We start from the raw sequence: 20459 nt of genomic DNA on the forward strand, positions 1-20459 counted from the left end.
GTAAATGAATATGACAGAATGTACTGCATAGGAATTGTAATTTAATTACTGATAATTTAACAAATTTACCCTTGCTCTCTTACAGGCAGTGTTATTTTTCTCTCAGACATGAGGAAACTGAGGCTTACAGAGGTTAAGCAATACCCCTAGGATTACAAAGTTGGTATGTGGAATTCCAGTATATGAACTCATATATCTGATCCAAAGTCCTTACCACCCAACCATACTGCTCTTACTTGATACATAATGATCAAACTTAACTGTAATCACCCATCTTTTCCTAGGAATAGAGTCTGGAGATGGCCACACCTCCTTTTCAGGAATCATCTGATGCTGATGGCATGCTGTTTTGTAGGACACCCTAAAACCAGTTACATCTTTTGCCCCGGAGGGAGGGTAGAGCGGATGGGGAGGAAAAAAAGGGAATGATTAGGCGACTGGAATCTCAGCCATACAAGAAACGTGTCCCATTCAGATTGGGCCCTTAGACACGGTGCCATTATCTTTCTATCCTTCCTCCATGCTGGCTTCTGGTTACCTGTTGAGTTTGGTGCAAATTAAGGATCAGGCTTTTGTGATGCATGCTGCGCCTGGTTCAAATTCTCCTTTCAGCCTCTGTGCCCCAACCTTAATTCTGCATCCCAACATTAACCAGGCGACCTTATACCCGATTAATATTGAGTTAGGAGCCACATTCCTGCTTGCACAAACTTCCCTTTTATGAATTTAGAACAGCAATGCTTCCAGTTAACACAAAGCGGGAAACAAATACTCTTTATTTGTTGTTGTCGTACTCTGGGTTCTACTTTGTGTATTTAAAAACAGGAAAACGTGCTCAAGCGTAAAGACCGGGGAGGACGAACGCCGGCTTCTCCCACCTCGGTACTCAGCCTTCCTTGCAAACTTTGAGCAGAGGCGAGGTGGGCACCAGGGCGCGAAACTACAAGTCCCAGAATTCTCGGCGCGGTCCGCACAGGCGCAGCGGGGACCACCCAGCCCGCGGGCCAGCCAGCCAGCCAGCCAGCCAGCCTGCGGAGACTCCCCGGTCCCCCGCGCCGGACCCGACCCGCGGGCGGGCAGCTGGAGCGGAGCCCGCCGGGCCGACAGCAGCCGCGGGCAGGGCCATGAGGGCGCCGCCGCGCGCGTGAGGAGGATGCAGCAGGAGGCGCCGCCGCGGGAGGAGGAGTAGGCGGTGGTGCCCTGGGGAGCGAGGCGCGCGCGGGCCAGGCGGCTCCCCGAGGCTCCGCAGTGCCGCCGCCGCCGCCGTCGCCGCCCCGGAGGCTCCCGCGCGGGAGCCATGTAACCTGCGGCGGGCTCCGGGCTGCTCCGTCCTCCCCCAGCTCCCGGGCTAGCGCGGCAGCGGGGCCACGATGAAGAAGCAGTTCAATCGCATGCGCCAGCTGGCTAACCAGACGGTGGGCAGGTAGGTGACCTGCGGGCAGCCGGGGGCCGGGGCGCGCCCGCGGGGCTGCAGCCACTGAGGCGCGCAGGTGATGGAGCCTGCCCTTCCTCCTTCCCTCCCTTCCTCTCGCAGCGTCCCTTCCCCCGAACGGTCTCCTTCTGGACGCCGCTTACAGTCGCGACCCCTCCTCTTTGAACTTCCCAGACCCTGGAGCCCTTCTCGTTGGCTGCCCGCTGCTCCGGGGCTCCGGTTGCCAAGCGCAAAGTGTGACGCATCCTTTACCTGCGTCCCTAGCTGCCCCTTCACTTCGTCCTCCCTGCCTTTCCCCGGGACTCCCTTTTCCCTGCGGCCGCGTAGCTTCCTGGAAACAGGTGTTTTGCTCTGATTGAGCTGGAGGGCGCGGAGCTGCAGTCAGTCTCCCAAGATTCCTCCCCTGCGCCGAGTTCAGGGCTTCTCCGGGGTCCGGGGGAAGTATTGGGCCTGGTCGGTTTGGCACTGCTCAGCCTGCCCCTCCTGCCGTGTTTCTTTTCAGGGACTATGGCTGTACGAGATTCTGGATCACTTTTCCTGGCCCGGTTTCTTAAGGCGTTTGCTAGTGGGGAGAGGATCTGGAGTGGGGGCGGGGAGCAGGAAAGGTGCTAGTGGAATGGCGCTGCTGGCGGCTTGGTCCAAAGACTGATTTCCGTGGAGGGAGGGAGGTTGCATTGGAATGGGAGAGGAAGGCTGCGGAATGGGAGGCCCAACTCTCTGGAAGATGCGATAAGCAGAGGAGCCCCTCCAAGGTAGGGGAGGGGGACAGAGGCCCCACCGTCGGGAAGACCCAGTTCCCTGGAACCCACAAGACCCCGCCTGCTGTCATCTCGGTGAAAATGGTCTACGTCTGGGCTAGTATCGCTCGGCGCCGCCCTGCGGGGTGCCAATATGTATTAATGTTACATAAGGACGCTGGTGGGCCTCTTCCAGAGCTAGACATAATCTGAAGACAAGATTGTTAGGTGGAAGGGATTTTTCATCCCTTCCATTTCAGTCCTTCCCCGGGGTGGGGCGGGGGGTGGGATTTCCACGGTTGCTGTGTTAAAGGAATTCAGGTGTGCAATTGAAAGGCAATTAGAAAGCAAAGTACCCAGCTTTGGGTGCAATTCAAGTGCTAACTCAACACATCTAGGGCTCTCACTAGGTTTATCAAGAAACCGAATACCTTTCTTGGGTGGGAAGCGGAGCCTGAACTGGCAACCTGGTAGGGTGGGGGTGGGGACAGCCTTGGGGGATAAGGGACATCTAAACTCCCACCTGCCCTAGATACAGTGGGCATTTGAGGCCAGGGGATGCAGTGGTATCTAGTGCTTCCAGGGATTCCAGTTGGTTTCCATGTAACAAGGTCTAAAATTGAGTTGGATTCATTTCTCCTTCCCAAATACATGTGCTTTAACATGAGGGAGAATTTATGAATAGCAGAATCAGTTTAGCCGCGATTCTGGCAGGGTCTTGTGGCAAATATAGCCTCATGTGGGCTGCCTTCGGATATCTTGGGTGCTGAAATAGTCTTTTCCTGGTCTCCGTTGTTTGATAGCAGTTGACAGTCAAGCTGAGCTGTCTTTAATGTCTTACCTTCAGCTGGTATCAGTCATCATGGAAGACCAACCAAGTAACCAGGGGGCCCCTGCTAATAGACATGGTTTACTTGTTTCACTCGGTTTTGGGGTTTCATTTTGACGCCAGGATGGCAGTGTTCATGCTTCCTGCATGATCTCCCTTGGAACGCAACTCTCCTGTTCCTTTTTAGGTCTTGTGAAGTGTTAAGATTTGTGAGCTTTGGGAATCCCTTATTTTTCACTCCAAACTAAAGGGGGAATGAAAAAGGTTGAGGAAAGTCAGGTTTCAGAGCAAGTGATCTTACTTACCGAGAGTGCCTTCTTGGATGTCCAAGAAGCTGATCACCAAAAGGTACCTTCCAGTTGCTTTTTGGGACTCCAGCGGATTTTGGGGTTGGGACGGATCCTGCTTCTTTATCAGATGGCACCCATTGTGCCATGCACAAAGTGGAATGGAGCCAGCCTCTGTCCTTTTTGATGAAATCCAGGATGAACCTATTAAAGCATAAATTGGGTCATGCCACCCTACTGCTTATTAAAAAGCCTCCAGTGGCATCTCATTGCATTTACTGTCCCAAATTCTTCAGCACCATGCCCGATTCATTCTCTTCCATCCTGTCTTCATCCACTGTGCTCCAGCTACAATAGCTTCCTTGCCCCAAACGCACCAAACTCATTTCCATCTTCGAGCTTCTTGTTCTTGCTCTTTTCCCTCCTTGGCTGAGGATGTGCTTTTCCCATGGGCCTCTTCCCTGTCATTTTCTTAGCTCAATGTCACCTCCCCCAAGAAGCCTTCCCCCAGTTGCTTTCTAGCTCATCATTGTCCATTTATTTTTGTCATAGCACTTAGCACTCTCCAAAAATGCTCTTCTTTACTTATTTTGTTGTTTTTTACTTTTGTCCTTCTCCCCTCGATAGGATGTATTAGTTGCTGTTGGGTGCTCAGCCTAGACAGTGCAGTTTGCCTTGTAGACAACTGGTGCCTCATGAATGTAAATTGGCAAGATTAATAGTTTTCTTTCGCATTCAAGAGGCAAAATAAAAGGAACAGCATTTACTTTCTTAATGAGAATGTAGTAAGTCATGGTCCTAGGTATAATAGGTTAAAGAGGCTAAAACTTTCTTAATTTCTTCGATCAATAGAAACACCTAGGATTGGATTTGTGCTTGGAATTTAGATGTTTGGAATATATGGAGGCACTTTAGCAAAAGCCACTTGATTTTGATCCTTTGCATGGTTTTGAAGTGGTGGCTTCCCTCTCTCTCTGAAGAAGTGCTGGAACTGGGCTTTCTGAGTTGTTCATTTGGCATCCCCACAGCTCTTCTCCTGGTGCCTTCCATAAGTTGCACGTTCTGGAGTTCTTTGGAATATAAAAATGTTAGGGATTGGATCAAGCATTTTGACAATGTAGAAATTGCCATACTCACACTTATTGTGTGGGGTTACCTGCATTTTTCCCTTTAAATGTTCACAACCGAGGAGGCAAGAGGGAACTGGTGACAGTGCAAGGGTTTATCACACCCATTGCGTTTAACTGGGAAAGGTTTTCTCTTGGGCTTTATCTACCTGCTTATCCAGCCTTGTCCATGTCCCTTCTCCTTTGAGCCTTCCGTTTTCCTGTCCCTTCACTGCCATCCATCCTTTGGGAAGCTGTCCCTCACCCTTCAAGACTGGGTCACTGCACACCTGATGGTTAGAAGGACAGGCTCTGGAGATGGACAGATGTGGTTTGTGTCTTCCTGACTATAGGACCTTGAACTGACCTCTCTGCAGATTAGTTTTCTCATGTGCAAAATGACAGTAATGTGGGGCGGTGTGACGGTGGCTCAGCAAGCAGAATTCTCGCCTGCCATGGCGGAGACTGGGTTCAATTCCCGGTGCCTGCCTATGCAAAAAAAAAAAAAAAAAAAGATAGCAGTAGTGTGGATCGCACACTATGGTGACCTGGCAGTTGTGCAGTGGTTGCATGCAATTAACTCTGAAAAATGCTTGGCATTAGTAGATACTTAATAAATGGTAGTACAAGAATCTATGAGTGGCTGTTATGATTACTGTTGGGTAGTAGACATTATGGCATTCATTCACTCATTCATTCATTCAGTGAATATTTGTTGGAAGGCTGTTGTGTACCAGGCACCGGTTGGAGAGATACTGCAGGGCAAAGCAAACAGAATCCCTATTATCTTAGAGTTTTACATTCCAAAGACATGCCATACTTGTATTGTTATTTTATGTCTCCATGATTCTCTCCCCCACTAGACTTTAAATTCCTTGGGGCAGAAACGACTGCTTCAAAACTTGGCTTATAGGGAGTTCTCTGAAATTCCTTGACAACTGAATGAATAAATGAACAACATATCTGTGTGTCATGGAAAGTAGTACAAAGATGGTAGAAACTCCTGGCACAGGGCCTCAATTTTGTGATGGGAGTGAGCATTTAGAAGGGTCAGATGCAGCTGAACTAGCTCAGTGATAGAGCAAGACTGAGGGGAGGATTTAGTTCAGCCCTGATTTATGGTCCCTTATTTGTATTTTTTCATCTTCCAGAAGCCTAGTAGTTGTTCCAGTGAGAAGAACCCTGAAGGACATAGCGTATTTTTTCTTGAAAGTGGCATTTTGTTTGACTTGGTTGCAACAAAGTCCTGAAATAAAATTTAGAACCAGAAGACTTGCTAATTGAATGCGAAAATGGAAGTATAATGGGGAGCTTTAATCTGGTGAGGAAGACTCTTTTTTTTTCCCAATCTGCACAGACGGGGTTGTCAGTCAGAAGAGACCCCTAAAGAGATGCCAACCCACTCCAACACAGGTGTTGGGGTCACTGGCCAAAGCAGGACTCAACTCTGATGGAAAGAGTTGAGACAGAGAAGAGACAGAGCAAGGTCAGCTTCACTGGTGGGCATCGGTCCCCCAGAGGCTGTGTGTCTCAATCCATGGCCATCACAGGGGGATGCTCTAGATGCAGTACCCCCATCTCGTGAGTGTACCTAGTGGAGGGACCCTGCTCCCACCCTGTGAGAGACAGGTACCCCATTGTGTCTGTGAGAGCTAGATGTACAAAACATGCTCACCTGAATCAGCTGACATTTGCATATGCTCAGGACAATAGGGAAGGAACGTACTGACCCAGCTGCTCCTGAGCCCAAAGGAAAGGCAGCAGACCATGCTAGGACTGCCCCCTGCCATGGAGGTCACAATAGCCCCTCATGTCAGGGGTTGGTTAGAGGTTGAAGCGAGTCTGGCCCTATAGAGTGCTCAGCCAATGGTTGACGACATCGGTCACCATTTTCTTTTTCTGCTTGTCCATTCAGTCTTCTGTAAAACACTGGGCAACCTAAGTTTAAGGTACTACTCTTAGTGTGTTCCGACAGCCACTGTCCAGTGATGGCTATAGCTGTGCTCCGTGCTCCTGTGAAAACACGGATCATGTTCAGAGTATCTGAGAGTAGGCAGGGAGCTGTGGCAGCAGGGAAGGAAGAAGTGGGAAGACAGAGAGGAAGGCTGGATGGGTCCGGAGGATTATATAATTGTAGAGGCTGCATGCTTGGTGGGTGGAAGATAAAGTTTGGTCAACAGAGCCCTGTTTTCCATTCCCAGGCTGCTCACTTGGCTTTGCTGAGCATCGTGCTCCTGGGCAGCTCTGAGGATTCAGCTGCAGCAGGCCATGCCTCAGCCAGGGGTGCCCAGCTAGATGCTGCTTTAGGAGCCCTGGCACTGCAGGCCGAAGCAGCTGAGGCCAGTAGGAAGCTTCTCCTTGGAGGTTTCTCTGGGACACTGACCTGCCCTTCAGCGGGCCTCCTAAGGAGCCAGGATCGAATGGGTGGGACGACAGGAAAAATGTCAGATGGGTTCCAAGTGTGTGATGGAGCGCATTTGTTCCCTCCCTCTGACGGTGACGTTACACCTCTCAGACCAGCCACTGGCTCAGCAGAACTGGGTAAAGAGGACCCAACCTGGTCTCCGGGGAGCCCTGTGCCCATTTGTCAGAGTTCAGAGCAGAATTTTTAATTAGAATCTTATTGGAAGCCCAAGCCTCACCGCCTGCCATGGTGTATCTATGTGGGAGATAACAGAATGTCCTAACTACCGTGCTAGCAAATCTGGAGAGACTCTTCTTCACTCCTGTCTTCCAAGCTTCTTTCTGTGCAGGTCTGCTGGTTTCAGCCTTCTGCTGGGCTGCTGTGACAGGCAGTGTAAGGCTGCCTGCATCTCCTGCAGAGCTCCCAGACCTGCAGTCGTGGCGAAGAAGCCACTCTCTTGAAAAGCAGTTCATGACTTCTACTCCCATTTTGCCTCCACCGAAGACATTTATTAATGTGTTGATCATCGTTTTCCACCATGAGGTGATAGGAACCTCCCCTCCGCCCCTTCGGGATCAGGTCTACCGTGAAAAAGTGAATGGGTGGCCACTTGAATAAAATGGCAGTTTAATGTATGGTTAGACTTTTTAGGAGGGGATTAACCTTCCCCTTTATTTTAATAATCAAGCACAGGTTATTGCAAATGCTGTTTCAGAAATGATGGCAAATCAGAAAAGTGTGTTTGAGCTCTGACTTCAGTCAATTGTAGGTCAGAGAGAGGGGGTTTGAGGGTGAGGGCAGGAGAGAGAGGTCTCCTCTTTGGGGACAGGGTGTCCGAGGAAGGCGTCACCTGCAATCCCTGCCTTTGGGAAGCTTGTGCCTGCCTTGCAATTTAAAACCATCCTTTCTGTCCAGGAAGCAGATGTTTTTGCTTTCATTTTCCAGCTTCGGAGTTTATTTTTAGAATAAATGTTTATTTTCCCACAGAATTCAATTTACTTTTTTTTAACTTCTTATTACATGAATAATATTCATTTACTGTAGAAGAATCGCCCACTTTTGGATGGATAAAAAAGAAAAATAAAGTTACCAATAATCTCATTACCTGGAGCCCACATTCAGTGTTCTAAGTTTTCGATTGGTGTGTGTGTGTGTTTGTGTGTGTGTACTTATTAAAGAAGCTGTGAGTTTACAGAAAAATCATGCATAAGGTACTAGGATTCCCACACGCCACCCTATTATTAACCCTTTGCATTGCTGTGGTATGTTTGTTACAACTGATGAAAGCACCTTTTAATAATTGTCCTGTTAACTGTAGTCCATGCTTTAACTTAGGGTTCACTGTTTTGCAGTTCTATGGACTAAAAAAAGTATTATGGTACCATATATTTATAACCAACATTTCCCCTTTTAACCACATCCACATATATAATTCAGTGCTATTTTTTTCAGTGTTGTTCTACCATCACCACCATCTATTACCCAAGCATTTCCATCATCCCAAATAGAAATGCTGTACATTTTAAACCTTAGCTCCCTATTCTGTGCTCCTTCTAGCCCCTCACCCCCTGGTAACCTATAATCTAGAGTCTGACTCTGTGAGTTTGCATTTTCTAATTATTTCAAATCAGAGATATCATACAATCTGTGCCTTTTTGGATCTGACTTATTTCACTCAACATCATGTTGTCACATGCATCCGAATTTCTTTCCTTTTTATGACTGAATAATATTCCATAGGGTGTATATTCCACATTTTCTTTATCCATTCATCAGTTCATGGACATTTGAGTGTCTTCCGTCTTACTGCTCTTGTGGAAAAATGTTGCTGTGAATATCAGTGTGCAGATGTTTGAGTTCTTGCTTTCAGTTCTATTGGGTGTACCTAGAAGTGGGGTTGCCAAGAAATAGGGTTCAATACTTTATGAGAAACTGCCAAACTGGCGTCCACAGCTCCTGCACTGGTTTACATTTCCACTAACAATGAATGAGTGTACCTACTTCTGTCAATCTTCTCCAATACATGTAATTTTCTGTTTTTATTAATAGTAGCCATTCTAGTGGGCATGAAATGGTATTTCCTTTTGGGTGTGATTTGCATTTCCCTGATGGATAATGATGCTGAACATCATTTTATGTGCATTTTAGCCATTTGTATTTCTTCTTTGGAGAAATGTATATTGAGTTTTTTACCCATTTTTAAATTGAGTTGCTTGCCTTTTTATTGTTGAGTTGAACGATTTCTTTATATATTCTGGATATTAAACCCTGGTGGAATATGTGGCTTCCAAATACTTTCTCCTATTATCTAAACTGTCATTTTACTTTCATGATAAAGTCCTTTGAGGTGCAAAAAAAGTTTTAAATTTTGAGTAGGTCCCATCTATCAATTTTTTTCTTGTTGCTCATGTTTTGGGTGTAAAGTCTAAGAAACCATCACCTACACAAGGTTATGATGGTGCTTCCCTCTGTTTCTTCTAGGAGTTTTATAGTCCTGGCTCTTAGTTTTGGTTTTGATTCCATTTTGAGATGATTTTTGTATATGCTATGAGGTAGGGGCCTACTGTTTTTCTTTTGCATATGGCAATCCAGTTTTCTCAACACCATTTTGAAGACTATGCTTTCCTAACTGAGTGGTCTTTGCTGCTTTGTCAGAAATCATTTGGTGATCTTTTATTGCTCGGATGCGGCCTCTCTGTCTCTAAGCCGACACGTCAAGTGAACTCACTGCCTTCTTCCCTGCGTGGGACGTGACTCCCAGGGGTGTAAATCTCCCTGGCAACGGGGACAGAAATCCTGGGATGAGCTGGGACCCAGTATCTAGGGATTGAAAAAGGCTTCTTGACCAAAAAGGGTAAGAGAGATATGAGACAAAATAAAGTTTCAGTGGATGAGAGACTTCAAACAGTCTAGAGGTTATCCTGGAGGTTTTTCTCATGTACTATATAGATAACCCTTTTTCATTTATGGTGTATTAGAGTGGCTGAAGGGAAGTGCCTACAACCGTAGAGCTGTGTTCCAGTAGCCTGTTTCTTGAAGATGATTGTATAATGATACAGCTTTTACAATATGACTGTGTGATTGTGAAAACCTTGTGTCTGATACTCCTTTTATCTAGGGTATGGAGAGATGAGTAAAACAATATGGATAAAAAATAAACAAATAATAGGGGGAACAAAGGTTAAAATAAATTAAGTAGATGAAAATACTAGTGGTCAGTGAGAGGGAGGGGTATGGGGTATGGTATATAAGAGTTTTTTCTTTTTTATTTCTTTTTCTGGAGTAATGCGAATGTTCAAGAAAACGATCATGGTGATGAATATACTACTATGTGATGATATTGTAAGCCATTGATTGTTCACCATGTATGGAATGTTTGTATGTTAAGTTTTTGCAATAAAAATATTTTAAAGACTCGATTGGTTATAAATGTGGGTGTTGATATCTGAATTCTCAGTTTCAGTCTGTTGGTCTACCTGTCTGTCCATTTGCCAGTACCATGCTATTTTGATTATTATGGTTTTTCTAATAAGTTTTAAGTCCTCCAGCTTTATTCTTTTGTTTTAAGATCGCTTTGTCTCTTTGGGGCCCCTTACCCTTCCATATGAATTTAATAATTGGCTTTTCCATTTCTTCAAGGAAACTTGGAATTTTGATTGGGATTGTGCTGATCTGTGCATGGCTTTGGGTAGAATTGGCGTCTTTACAATACCTAGTCTTCCGAAATCCATAAACACAGTATGTCCTTCCATTTATTTGTGTCTTCTTTGATTTCTTTTAGCAGTGTCTTGCAATTTCTGTGTATAAAAGTCCTTTATATCCTTGTTTAGATTTACTCTTAGATATTTGATTCTATTTGCTGTTGTAAATGGAATTTTTTTTCTTGATTTCCTCTTCAGATTGTTCATTAGTGTCTAGGAGCCTTCCTGATTTTGGGTGTTAATTTTGTGCCCCATCACTTCGGTCAATTAATTTATTAGGCATACGAGTTTTGTTGTATGTTTTCTCAGGATTTTCTATATATGAATCCTGTCATCTGCAAACAGAGAGAGTTTACTTCTTCCTTTTCGATTTGGATGGCTTTTGTTTCTCTTGCCTAATTGCACTGGCTAGAATGTCCAGTATAATGTCGAATAACATTGGTGACAGTGGTTATCCTTGTCTTGCTCCTGGTCTCAGTGGGAAAGCCTTTTCATGTATGACCTTTATCATGTTGAGAAAGTTTCCTTCTATTCCTAGTATTCTAAGTATTTTTATCAAGAATGGGTGCTGGATTTTGTTAAATGCCTTTTCTGTTGCAATTAAGATGATCATGTGTGTGTTTTTTTTTCCTTCATTCTGTTAATGTGGTGTAGTACATTAATTTATTTTCTTATGTTGAACCAACCTTGCATACCTGGGATAAACCCCACTTAGTTGTGGAGTATAATTCTTTTAGTATACTGTTGAATTCAGATGCTAGCATTTTGTTGAGAATCAGTGTGTATATATTCTTAAAACAAAAAGAAAAGAGAGACCATACTGCATGTACTACTTTGTAACCTGCCTTTTCCCCCTCACATTATAGCTTGCACTCATCTCCTGTCAATAACAATGTATCTACAATATAATTTTTCAAGGCTATGTAATATTCTGTTATAATCAACTAATTTCCTTTTGCTAATCATTTAGCAACTATTTCCCCTTGGTTTGCTTTCCCAGGGTGAAGTCTTAGAAGTAGAATTTCTGAGTCAAAGAGGAAATGAATTTTTAAGGCTATGCGAATACATATACATACATGTATACATGCAAAGAAACATACATACTTGTATTCACATTCTCAGTTGAGTTTTCAATTTCCCCCATTCCAGTTTTATCAATAAATAGTGTTAGAACTTTCTTAATTACATGAGTGTGCCTGCTTGAAAAGATTGTGTGCCCTAGAAAAGCCATGTTTTAATCCTGATCCATTTTGTAGAGGCAGCCTTTTCTTTTAATCCCTATTCGGCACTGTAGGTTGGAAACTTGATTGGATTATCTCCATGGAGATGTGGCTTGCCCAATTGTGGGTATTAACCTTTGATTACAGGGAGATGTGACCCCACCCATTCCAGGTGGGTCTTGATTAGTTTCCTGGAATTCTTTAAATGAGGAAACATTTTAGAAAATGCTAGAGATCCAGGAGAGACCCATGCACCCAGAGACCTTGGGAGATGAAGAAGGAAAATGCCCCTGGGGGAGCTTCATGAAACAAGATGTCTAGAGAGAAAGCTAGCAGATGTCATCATGTCTGCCATGGGCTTTTCTAGTTGAGAGAAACCCTGAACTTCATCGGCCTGTTTTGAATGCAGGTAACCTCTTGTTGGTGCCTTAATTTGGACATTTTATAGACTTCCTTTATTTGCGACCTTTTCAAGGCCTTAGAACTGTAAACTTGCAACTTAATAAATCCACCCCCCCACTTTTATTTTTTTGCATGGGGAGGCACCAGAAATTGAACCTCTTCTCTGGCATAGCAGGCGAGAACTCTTCCACTGCGCCACCATTCCCCACCCTATTTCCCCTTTTTAAAAGCCATTCTGGGGCAGGCCACAGTGGCTCAGTAGGCAGAGTTCTTGCCTGCCATGCCAGAGACCCGGGTTCGATTTCCGGTGCCTGTCCATGTGAAAAAAAAAAAGCCGTTCTGTTTCTGGTATATTGCATATTGCATTCCAACAGCTAGCAAACTAGAACAATGGATGAAAACCAAGTCTTCTCTTTTATCATGTGTTAATTTCTGATGAGGTAGAACATTTTTTTGTGTTTACTGGACATATGTTACATTTGTGAATTGCCTGTATATGTCACTTGCCCAGTTTTTCTAAAGTTATGTTCCTAATTGTTTTCCTATTGTTTTTTTAATGTATTTTTAAAGATATATTAAGCATATGTATTCTTTGAATTATGGCACAAACATCTCCCTGTAGATTTTTTTGCCCTTTCACTTTTCCTTGTTTTATTTTCGGTGCCACTATAGAAGTCTAATATTTTGTGATCTTAACTTTATCCGTTTATGGATAAAGTTAACTTTATCTGACACCTTTTGCAATTTCTCAGTGGTCCTGACTGTTCACATTTTCTCGAGTTACTTTTAGTAACATATGTTTTGTAGAAAATTATCCATTTTATTATGACATTTAGTGGTTTGACATAACACAACTTTATTTTAGGCTCATGCAAAATGTGATGTGAATCACGGGAGTCTCCAGGCCAGTTCTCTATGCATGATTCAGGGACCCAGCAGGCATCCGTCTCTGGACCCCTCCCCACATCTCCACATTTGGCTTTCAGTTACTACTGAAAGTGAAGAGAGAATGTAGAGAAGCCATACTGACCAATGCCTTGGCCAGGAATTTACACAACACTTTTGTCTACATTTCTTTGGCCAGGACTAGTCACAAAGCCCCTCTCTGGTTATGACTGGATCCAGGGGAGCCTCTATCACAGGTGAATAACCAAGAGTGTTTTCTCTCTTCTCTCCCTTTCCCTGGCATCCTTTAAGTCCTTTATGCACTTTAGTTCACCATGTCCACTATGCCCTGCCTTCTCCAAGACTCAGGCTTAAGGAAGCCTTTCCGTTCTTTCCTCCATCACAGGGTAGCTGTAGAGTCTCCTAGTCCTTGGAATGGAAGTATCTTTAGGACAAGAGACTTATCTCTTGCAAATATCCACTGTCTCACATGTCAAAATTTGTTTTTGATATGCTAAAAAAAAAAAGCCATTCCTACCATGGTGTATTAGTTTGTTAGTGCTGCTGGAATGCAATATACCAGAAATGGAATGGCTTTTTAAAAGTGAATTTATTGCATTACAAGTTTATAGTTCTAAGTCTGTGAAAATGTCCAAATTAAGGCACCAACAAGAGATTACCTTCACTCAAGAAAGACTCATACTGTCTGGAACACCTCTGTCAGCTGGGAAGACATGTGGTTGGCATCTCCTGGTCCCTTGCTCCTGGCTTCTGTTGCTTTCAGCCTCTATTTCCTGTGGAGGTTCCTCACTTGGGTTTTCCAGAGCTGAATTTCTTCTCTTGGCTTCCCTTGGCTCTCTCCATGTTCTAAGTTGCTTAGCATCTCATGGAAAGGCACATGGTAATGTCTGCTGGGCCCAGCACCTCCAGATGTTTGGGTCTTGTATTGGCTCTGTCATTTCTGCTCTCCAAGCATCTGCATCTGAGGTTTCTTCAAATGTTTCCCCGTTTAAAGGACTCTAGTAAACTAATCAAGACCCACCTTGAATGGGTGGAGTCACATCTCCATGTAATCAAAAGGCCACATCCACAATTGTGTGTGCCACATCTCCATGGAAACAATCCAATCAGAGTTTCCCACCTTAAACAATAGGTCCAATCCCCATGAGATTGGATCAGCATTAAAACATGGCTTTTCTAGGGTACATAATAGTTTCAAACCAGCGCATGTGGGGAAAGGAAGAGTGAGAACAGAAATTCTCATTTTACTACACTGGAATGACACCTACTTTGTAGGCTTATTGGTGGAGTTAAATAAAATAGTGAATATAATATCCTCAGCATATGCCTAGTACGTAATAAGCACTCAGTAAATTATAGTTATCACCACTATCCCCTGCTCAGTGAAATGTGTCTTTGACATGAGGCATTTGTTTGACTTTATTTCTGTTCCTAAGTATCTGAAAATTACAACTTGAAATTGTTACTCATTTGTCTCGTTTTTCCCAAATCAACCTGGGTTTTTCAGTTTAGTGAAGAGTATGACCAGAGGAAATAACTTGAGGTATCAGAAACTGACCTTGCTTAGTTAATACCCACTATGACTAATGGTTTTCTTATGACTAGGTATATCTAAGTTATGCTGCTGTAACAAAAATCCCCAACATATCAGTGACTTACAGCACTGGGCCATGGTGGTGGGAGTAGCCTGCCAAGGACCCAGTTTGCCCCAGTCTCTGTTCCCAAAGTGCCTTGGTGGTGGCAGAGCAGTAAATGAGGATGTCATGAATTGTACCTTGGCTGCTAATCTTTCTTCTGGAAGTGACCTCTGTCACTTCTACTTGCATTTCTCTGGCCAAAGCAAAGCAAATTCTCTGGCTGCACCTCCCTTCACATGCAGCAATTCTTTCATAAGCCTAGAAGGAGAGCCAGAAAAGCCATAACTATGCTTATCTGGCACTGTTGGGGAAATAGAATGAAAAACCAAATCTTCTCCCAACCCAGAAAACCTTTCCACAGAGGTAGAAGAGAAGGGAAAACTATTTTATTCTTGAATAAGCCTGAAACCAGTAGGTGAGGCATCCCAGGCAATTGCTAAAGAGATTGCAACAGAAAGACATCTCCCTCTGTTTGATGGCTGCAGGGATACCATTCATAACATTCATGTTTTCAATATAAAATTGCTAATTTTTGTATCTTTATGAACGGAGACACCTTTGTATTGTGGAGTCAAGGGACAGTTGCTCCCAGGAACTTGGGAGACAGAGCCTTATCTTCCCTGGTGATTGCCTTTCAAAGAGATGACTCTGAGGTTCTCCAGGAAGCAGGAGGAGGCTTATTTTATGTGTGCTCTACAGTGCAGAGATCTAGACTACAGGCTTTATAAGGATCATTTTATCTGCTCATTATAACACCCGTGTGATGGGTGCTACTTGTGGGGAAATGGAGGCTAGGAAGAAGCAGACCAAGGAAAGGACAGAGCCAAATGTGAGCTGGATCCTAAGTGGACGAGGCATGGGCAAATGCTTCCCTTGGTCTGCTTTTCCTCAAGTTTTTATCTCTGCAGGCTGAGTCCCTCAGGTCACTTCAGTTTAGGTAGTTTTAGAAATGCTAATTAACCACTCTTGCCTTGAATAAAAATTAGAACGTCCCATTCCTATAAGGTAATCCAGTAGCTTGTATGTAGTCTTGACCGCAGAGTGTAAAATGAAATTTCTGCCAATAGAAAATTCTTTGTTTCCCTTTTTGCAGTTTCACCAGAAAGGTTAAGAGAGGGCCCTTGGAAAGTTCTCTCTGGTTCTGTGCTCTGTGTTGAAAGAAAGCAGTTGCTGTATCTGCGAAGCCCCCTAGGGATTCCTATGTAACACTTTAACCAGAAACCCTAAAAAATGCAGTGTAAGAAAAGACTGTGAGAGGTGGACAGAGCTTTTAGCACCAAGAATCTCATTGTGTGCCCTGACCCGCTTTGCAGACACTCACATTGCTTTTGGTTGCCTTGCGGTTCTTTACTGAGTTCTGTGACAGATACTCGTAGAATACTCTGTGTGCATGCTTGCTTAATGCCCACAACACCTGTAAGAGCAGGGGCTGCTCTTTTCCCATTTTCCGCCTGAGTTGCTGCACAGGTGAGTTCTTGCTCCACATTGCCCAATAGATAAGGGACGTAGCTGTTCCCTTCCCGATCTGCTGGTTCCATCACTGATGCTTGGCCTTCGTAACTCTGCAGTAGGGGAAAAAGTGGAAAAAATTAAATGTTTCATGTCATAAATAAATTATGAACATTTATGCATTTGCAACGATTTGAGTATTTTTACAACATTCAAAAATTCTTAAGGGCTTGAGAGAAATGCTTAAGATAAGGAAACAGGACAGGGAAGTGCATACAGAGGTGAGATTGTACAGTATTATCGATGCATAGAAAATGCTGGAAGGAAATCAGGAAAGATTGGAGGAATAAACATGCAGTGCTTATCTCTGGGTAGGATTATGAGTGATTTGATTTCTGCTGTTCATACTTTTCTTTACTTTCCAGATTCCTTAAAATAAACATGTATCTTATTGTCAGAAAAAAAATTTTTAAAATTCCCAGGACTCAAGGTGTGCAAATGTAGCCAGAATTTCTTATAATGACTTTTTTTTTTTTTAAGTTTGAGACCCTGAAAGGTTTAAGTACAAATAGTTTTAAAATTCCCTTGAGCCTTGAATTCAAACCTGAGAAACCCCTTATCTCTGTGTTCTGGAAAGCATGTAATGTCAGATCTTGTGTTATGGGGTAAAATAATCTGCTCTTAGGAGATCATATGCTGATATGCTAATCAGGTCTTTGCTGCTGATTCTAAAGGTACATCGTATGTTGTTGAGTCAATCTCAGTCTGCCTGAAATGTAGAAGGACACTGGTGTTTTCCCATGCTCAGTTAGGCTTCTCTGGTTGCAGTCACAGAAACAGACTGGCTAAGCTAAGCTAAAAAGGAGCTGGGGAAGGGTGATTCACAAAATCAGAGGTAGAACTGGACGATGTGACATGGGAAAGGACCAGTGACCCGGGAGTCAGGAGCGACAAGGTGACGGACAGTGTCTTCAGGGACCACCCACCATTAAGAGAGTTGCTTTCCAGTTGTGTTCTGTCATTAGGTCACTCAGGTGATCAGCCACAAAGGACAGTCTAATTGGTTTAGTTTGGGGCGTATGACCTTGACTTGGAAAAATTGGAGGGTGGGGCGTTATCTTGATGGACAGTCCACAAAGACTGGGATGGGGGAGAGGGAGGTCCCAAAAGGAAGATCAGGTGGTGTTACCCAAAGAATGGGGGAAGGATGATGGCTGTTTAATGTCCCTATATGTTGATCTGGCTCTCTAATAAATTTCATCAAAGACCTACCTGGACCAGTTTACTAGGGACCTACAGGCTTGGCAGTGATTCTGAGAACACGTTTCCCAGAACTCAGAGGAATCATTTATCACCCTGCACATCTAGTGAGTTACTATGAATCTTTGTCCACATTAAAGATTAACAGTTTCCTCTCTTTCATTTCCATGTTAATTGTGGTCCCTGTCTCTAACTTTGGCTATTGCAGTGACCTCCTTACTTGAATTCTTGCGTTGGTACACTTCTTCTCTCTGACCTCTTGCAACACGGGCCAGACCATATTTTTGAATATGTGGACTGAAGAATGCTAATATCCTTGCTTAGCAAATTTTGTTCCATGGGAAAAAAAGCCCTAGACTGTGCACATTATGTATTCATCTTGGAAGTTTACTAATACATATTTGTATTTAAGGCTCTAAGAACTTCTGCAGGAAAGGAGGCTGTTGATCATTTGTATTGCTAAGAATGCTTTTAATTACAGGAACAAATGTCATGATTCAGAGTGGCTTAAATAATAAAGAAACTTTATTTCTGATGACAGGGCATCCAAACTGTTCTACTTTGCTAGCTACTGGAATGCAACACACCAGAGATGGGTTGGCTTTTAATAAAAGGGAATTTATTTCATTAGTTCTTCAGAGGAAAGGCAGCTAACTTTCAACTGAGGTTCTTTCTTAGGTGGGAAGGCACGGGGTGATCTCTGCTGGCCTTCTCTCTAGGCCTCTGGGTTCCAACAACTTTCCCTGGCATGATTTCTTTCTGCATCTCTGAAGGCCTGGACTGAGCTGCTTGGGCTATGCTATGTTGAGCTCTCTTATTTAAGGACCAATCAATTAAATCAAACATCATTCATTGCAGCAGGCACGCCTCCTAGCCGACTGCAGATGTAATCAGCAACACATGAGCTTCACATGCCATTGGCTGATGTCCACAGCCACAGAACTAGGTGCCTTCACCTGGCCAAGTAGACAACTGAATCTAACTACCACACAAACGTAGGTAAAGTCGAGCTGCTTTAAGCTCAGGACACCTTTTTCTCCCTCTCATCAGTGTCTTGGCCTTTTCCTAGGGTTCGCTTTTTTCATGGTCAATGTAAAACAGCCACAGGAAGAGAAAATGGTGCAGCTGCTGGGGAAAGCAATATGGCATTTCCTCAAGTAGCGGGATGGGTTGCTCCTCAGTCATTGAGACTGAAATAGTTAAACTTAGAATTACAAAATGACCCAGCAATTCTTCTTTTAGGTATATACCCAAAGAAAGTGAAAACAAGGTCTCGAACAGATACTTGTACACTAATATTCATAGCAATGTTGTACACAATAGCCTAAAGATGGAGACAAACCAGTGTCCATCATCAGATAACTGGAGAAACAAAATGTGATAGGTCTACACAATGGGACATTATGTGGCCTTTAGAAAGAATGAAGTTCTGAGACATGCTGCAGTGTGGAAGAACCTTGAAAACATTGTGCTCAGTGAAATAAGCAAGGTACATGAAAGTATCAATGACTGAGAGATTCCAAACAGAGTCAAGAGGCTATCCTGGAGGTTATTCTTATGCATTATATAGATATTACCTTTTTAGTTAAGGTGTAATGGAGAGGCTGGAGGGAAGTGCCTGAAAACGTAGAGCTGTGCTCCAGTAGCCAGGTTTCTTGAAGATGATTGTATAATGATATAGCTTTTGCAATGTGACTTGTGTGATTGTGAAAACCTTGTGTCTGATGCTCCTTTTATCTGCCTTATCGACAGATGAGTAAAATATATGGATTAAAAATAAATAAGTCATGGGGGAACAAATGTTAAAATAAATTTAGTAGATTGAAATGCTAGTGATCAGTGAAACGGAGGGGTAAAGGGTATGATATGTATGAATTTTTTTCTGTTTTCTTTTTCTGAATTGATGCAAATGTTCTAAGAAATGATCGTGATGATGAATATACAACTATGTGATGATATTGTGAGTTATTGATTATATATCAAGAATGGAATGATCATATGGTAAGAACGTTTGTATGTTATGTTTTATAAATTAAAAAAAAGAAATAAGCAAGGTATATAAGGAGAAATATTGTATGATGTTGTTTGTAAGAGATGACTAGAAATTGCACATTTGCAGAGAGAGAGAATGTAGAGTAAAGGTTACCAGGAGATGGGAGGAAAGGAAGAGTGTATGTTTGATGGATATAGATTGTTTATAAATAAAACTAAAATGAAACAAACCTGTCTGTGTGTCTTTCTGGCAGCTAGTAGCAATCAAGGTGATTTACTTCTATTTTCACACACCAAAGAGAAGACAAAGAAGAGAGGAGAGGTCAGAGTGGTCCCATTCATGGGTAAAGAATCCTCCTAATCTCGGGCACCTTAACTCCATGGGCACCTTTGACCATTTCCATGTTCTAGAGGAAGGCATGCTGTGGGCTGACTGGTTTCAGGCTTGGAGTGTGAACTAGTCACTTGCAGGGGAGGTAGGAGTATGACAGCTGGCTTCACTACATCAAGACCCCTTGTGGAGTAAGTGGGGTTAGTGTCCTCTAAGTCAGGGGAGCTTCAGGAGTGAGGGGCAAATCCCTGGGCAAGATGAGAGTTCTGTTAGGAAGGAAGAAGGAGGGAAGCTTCTGGATAGAGAGCTGTCCGCTGCAGCTATTGTTAGCTCAGTATTTCAAGAATGAAGAGCATTTTCGATGGAACATCCATTCCTCAAACTAGTGTTTGTAGAGTGTATGTGGGAAATGTAGCCAACGAAGTTCAAATATTCTAGCTTTGGCATTCAGTGGTTTCATGTCTGATCAAGCTCTTACTTTTTCTTCTTTCCATTTATGAGAATCATTCTTCTGTGTTCCAGAGCACCTGTCCATACGGACATATAAAACTTTGTGTTTGGCATTATAGCATTATAATTTTAGTTCTGCATACATCTATCTCTTGTAAATTCCCAGCACAGGGTCTACGATATAGAAGTCCCCCAAGAACTGTGTGTCCCATTTGATCTTCAGAGTTCACTTTATCCCTGCCTCCCTTCCGACTATTGGCACAGGACCAGCAGCTGGAAGATGTAGCATGCTGGTGATACCTCTTATTCCAAACGC

At 43.5% G+C, this 20459-nt stretch overlaps 1 protein-coding gene across 2 annotated transcripts in view; it reads left to right on the top strand.

Annotated features, from left to right (window-relative positions):
* The first annotated feature begins 1276 nt into the window (after positions 1–1276).
* Positions 1277–20459, top strand: part of ARHGAP44 (Rho GTPase activating protein 44) — a 207445-nt gene continuing 188262 nt past the window's right edge. For both annotated transcript variants that reach the window (XM_077166048.1, XM_077166049.1), the window contains exon 1: positions 1277–1423. In XM_077166048.1, the coding sequence (XP_077022163.1) occupies positions 1371–1423 (53 nt within the window). In that variant the 5' untranslated portion in view covers positions 1277–1370. The remainder of the gene's footprint in view (positions 1424–20459) is intronic.

The sequence above is a fragment of the Tamandua tetradactyla genome, chromosome 6 (genome assembly GCF_023851605.1).
Source record: "Tamandua tetradactyla isolate mTamTet1 chromosome 6, mTamTet1.pri, whole genome shotgun sequence".
NCBI classification, from domain to species: domain Eukaryota; kingdom Metazoa; phylum Chordata; class Mammalia; order Pilosa; family Myrmecophagidae; genus Tamandua; species Tamandua tetradactyla.